We start from the raw sequence: 4,672 nt of genomic DNA, 5'->3' as shown, positions 1-4,672 counted from the left end.
ACAGACATAGACAGAAAGTTAGAAGAGGTACGCACCCATCTCTAGGGGGAATGGCCACGCCATAATCCCTTCTCCTCCATTCTCCTCTTTGGATCTTGGGCACGCACACACACTCACCGGGCATCAGTTTGACACCGGGTCTGGGACTTGAACCTCAGTCGACTACATGAGAGTCCAGGGACATAGCCATTACACTAACTGCTGGTCCCTGGATGGGGTCTTTTTCTTTCTCACACTCTCCTCACTCTCTTTCTCTCACAGATATTCCTACTCCCTCCCCCACCCCTCCACCACACCCCCACCTTCCCATTTCGCTGCATACACACATGTGAGTATGTACTCTTTGGCACCAAAAAGAAAAAAAAAAATCTGCCTATGTCTTTCCTCTTGTTAATCACCTATCGTCAGTGATTTTTTCCAAAAAGATTTTTCACCTTCAGAGGTGAAACAAATTTTCTTCATGCTTATTGAGACGAATGGAACTGGGAAGAAATATTTTATTTCTTTACATCTTTATTAATTCATTTGAGTTCTTTCCTGTCCCATATTGGAAAAAAAATCCCACATGAATCAAAGTATTGTAGTTATAAAAGCCACTAGAGCTTTATCTCCAATAGAGGGATTTTTTTGTGACTAAGAACCATTAGTGAACCAAGTACTGGAAGATGATGTCTTCAATGGTGTCTATAGTTAATACATATGTATACCTGAGGTCATGATTCAAAAAACGCTAATTAAACCAGTTAAGGTGAATCAAGAAGTGTCAATTATCAAAAGGTAGAGGAAGATCAATAAAGAGAGCAGAAATTGAGAAAAGTATGCCATTCCAGGTAAAGGTTGGAATACTAAATGGGGAAAGGAAAATATAACCAGAGAATCTTTACAGAGCATGAGAGGGAAGAGGACCAAGAGGACTGTCCCCTCAGAGAAGAGCTTGCCCACACAGCTCACAATGAAACAGACACTGAACAGTGCCATGGTAACCACAGCAACGGACCAGAGCTTCAGGGACCAGCAGACTCTTCTCTCTGTCAGATCAGTAAGACAGTGCCGTTACCAGGGAGGCAGGCATCCAGAATCCCCAGAAAGCTCAAGGCAAGAAGATACCAGATAAAGAACCTCAGTGCAATTAAGAACTGAAAGCCAAAAGAGAATTTATTACCTCTCTCACAAAAACCAGATATAGCCCCAATGCCCAAAACAATATAGGCAAAATTTATCTTCAGTTGGCATAAGGCCCACTTTCTTATTTTCCTTCTTAAATATTATTACCTATTTTTCTCAAAACATCACTCTTTTATCTCTCAATTCTCATATATCAATATATATATACATATATATATATGAGATTTTTGCCTTAGGGCAAGTGTAAGAGGGAAAATGAGAAATCACTCCCCAGGGGGGCAAGGACATGCAGCAATCCCTTCTCCTCCATTTTCTTCCTGGGATCCTGGGCATGCACACACACATGCCCAGCGTGAGTTTCAAACTACTGGGTCCAGGATTCGAACTGTGGTCAGCCATGTGGGGAGTCCAATGACGTAGCCACTATGCCATCTGCTGGCTCCTCATATACCAGTATTAATATCTAGTTTCTTATTCTCTCAGATGCTTCTGGCTCTGAGGCATTACTATTTCATTCCTATTCCTATGGCTCCACCATACTGGTCCCATCTCTATCCCTTCAATCTGTTGTATGCCTCTTCTGTCTAGATGACTCTATCACTCACCACACATTTCTAGCTGAGAAAAGGGAACACTCACCTCTACCCTGAGGTTGTCCTTTTTGCACCATTTTGTGGCTCCTTGAGTTCACAAGACCCAGGAACCTCTTCTGTGTCTTTCTGTGAGGAAGCTAAGCAAAGACCTGGCTTCACTCAAAGAGGCCAGAGCTTTGAGGAAAGTGCTCCACACTCTTATAACACTAACAGACATTCAGTATTGAGTACACCTCAAAAGAAGAAGTCATAGTAGAACTAAAGTTTCCAGTGATTTAAAGACATAGGAAAAACAAAAGAGGAAATTGAGAAACATATCTGAAACTCTTCCTGAGACCTTTGACAAGAATATTCAGATACTTTGTTCAATTCCTAACACGAAATACCTCTGATTTCTATTAATTCTGCCATGAAAAATAGACATTTTATATGCTCTAAAATGAATTTATTTATAGGTCTTAATTAAATTAATCACTCCAGGCCAAGCTTTATACTGGTTATTTATTTTATGTCAGGCATAATCCATTGTTCAATAGTATTCTAGAAAGTATGTAAAAGCCTGGTTGAGTCAATATAGCTTAGCTAGTAAGAAAAGTGTTAGTAATTAATATAAAGACCATTGAACAATTTCAGAAATGTTGTTATGAAATAGAACATTTTGGAATTTATCTGCAAAGGCAATTAAACATTTTTTCCCTTAATGAGAGCGAGAAAAAGTGAGAGAAAGAAAGAGAGACTGAGATAGATATTTATTTATTTTATTTTTTAATTTTAAAGAATTATTTAATTCTTAAATTTATTCATTCATTTATTTTAATTTGACCAGAGAAAGACAGCGAAAGAGAGAGGGAAAATGAGAAAGCAAGCCACCAGGTCTGGGTCTCGAACCATGGTCGACCATGTGAGAGTGTCCAGTGCCTTAACCACCACACCACTTGTTGGCCCTTTATTTTATCATTTATTTATTTTTATTTATTTGGAGAGATTTTTTGTTTTAGGGCTCATGTGTCAGAGAGACAGAGATAGATGGAGAGAAAGAAATCCCTTTTCCTCTATTCTCCTCTCGGGAGTTTGGGCACACACATGCACACATGCACTTGGCATGAGTTTCAAGCTGCCTGACCTGGGACTTGAACCGTAATCGACCATGTGGGAATTCAGCGCCTTAACCACCATGCCACTTGCTGACCCCAATATAGGTATTTTCGACAGAGTCTTACAGAGTCTGGTCCTCTTGCCCCAGTTCCCCAATTATTACAGCTAAGGTGACAGAAGTATGCCATTACAGCCAGCATGTGCAGGTTGCCCTGGGAACCAAATCTGTTCCTTCCATGCAACCTTCAGTCTCCCAGGTAATGGCACAACATGTGCACCAATGTGGCTGACTTGGATTAAATATTCTTAATGCACCAAGACCCATATTGAGCAGAGCTTAGTAATATTTTTATAGTATTTCTTCTTTTTTTTCAGAAAGAGATTTTTGGGGGCAGGTTTGTGACATCAGATCATGATGCTGCTGCTTCAGCTTTATCATTAGCTAGGACTACAGGTACAGGCACATGTCATGTCCAATTTCTTTTAGGTTGGGCCAGGAACTGAACCTGGGCCTCCCATATGGCCTCAGCCTCCAAGTACATGCAACTGGAATAGGTTAGTAATGAGATGGAAAATTTTGAGGGCAGCCTTGGCTGAAGCTGGGAACCCCAGCTCAGGCCTTAACCTCCACGTAGCTCTGTAATACTTCCCCTATTGGACCTCATCCCTCCACCCCTGCAACCTAGCTATGCCTCCCTTATCACACTCTCCGAACTAGCTCTAATTCTGACCACCCCCACGTGCTCCTATAAATGACACGTAGGCCCACGGGTCTGGGCCCAGAGATTAGAGCACTAGCTCCTGTGTACCCACCAGCATAATAAAGGTTGTGGAGTTCTCCCATCTCTCCGAGGGCCATTTTGATTCTGGCTTCTGGTTTTTCTGTAACAGTAATAATTTATAATCTCCATGATCAGGTATAAGAGAGCTTAAAGTGGTATAAAATCTGAAGAAGGCTTTATGAATTCTTTTATTACTCAAGGGTTTGAAGATCCTTCCACATGCACAAATGGTATCTAGAATGCTCTTTCTCTGTTAACATCAGAAACATCTACACATTTTCAAGAGTAGTCTTGAGTATATTAAACAAATTAACTACTATAGATATATATCAGAAATTGAATTTGTGATATTGTGATATACAAACTGAGCACCCTAAATCCAAAACTTTGAAATTCAATGCTCCAAAATCCCAAACTTTCTGTAGTTCCAACAAGATGATAAAAGTTAAAAATTCCTCATCTGACTTCATGTGACAGGTCACAGGCAAAACACTGCAATGCAATTTACCTTCAGGCAAGCTGTACAAGCTATGTATAAGACGTAAGTGAATTTTACGTTTTCACTTGAGTGCCATCCCCAAATTATCTCATTATGAATGTGCAAATATATCAAAACGCCCCAAAATCCAAAATTTGGAATACTTTGGTCCCAACCACTTTGGATAAGGGATACACAATCTCTAACAGAAAAAATATATTTAGTCTTCATCCTCAGTTCTTGGTATAGAATTACTGAACCTTTGAGTTTTCCTAAGTGTGATAGGAACATTATTTGTTATAATATTTTGGTTTTGTCCCTGGCCTCTGAATTGTCTTCAGAAATACAAAGGATCAAAGAACATTTTTTTTTTTTGGAGAGATTTTCACTGTAGGGTGCGTGCGCTTGCCAGACAGACAGAGAGAGACATAGAGACAGAAAGCGAGAAATCACCCCCCAGGGGGGATGGTCACGCCACAATCCCTTCTCCTCCATTCTCCTCTCGGGATCTTGGGCACGCACGCACACGTGCCCGGCATGAGTTTTAAGCCACCGGGTCCGGGACACGAACTGCGGTCGACTACGTGGGAGTCCAGCGA

General features: G+C 40.7%; 1 protein-coding gene across 3 annotated transcripts in view; it reads right to left on the bottom strand.

Annotated features, from left to right (window-relative positions):
* The window catches only part of LOC102482769 (C-type lectin domain containing 6A), an 18,688-nt gene extending 16,735 nt beyond the window's left edge, over nucleotides 1-1,953 (bottom strand). For 2 of the 3 annotated variants that reach the window (XM_027771105.1, XM_027771106.1), the window contains exon 1: nucleotides 1,765-1,953. In XM_027771105.1, coding sequence (XP_027626906.1) covers nucleotides 1,765-1,795 — 31 coding nt within the window. In that variant the 5' untranslated portion in view covers nucleotides 1,796-1,953. Of the gene's footprint in view, nucleotides 1-938; nucleotides 1,029-1,764 lie in introns of all 3 variants that reach the window. The other variant, XM_027771107.1, reaches the window with a different exon arrangement.
* Nucleotides 1,954-4,672: the final 2,719 nt, after the last annotated feature.

This window comes from Tupaia chinensis, unplaced genomic scaffold, assembly GCF_000334495.1.
Source record: "Tupaia chinensis unplaced genomic scaffold, TupChi_1.0 Scaffold000183_1, whole genome shotgun sequence".
Taxonomy (NCBI): domain Eukaryota; kingdom Metazoa; phylum Chordata; class Mammalia; order Scandentia; family Tupaiidae; genus Tupaia; species Tupaia belangeri.
The sequence above is the reverse complement of the archived record's forward strand: the minus strand, read 5'-3'. Positions and strand labels throughout refer to the sequence as shown.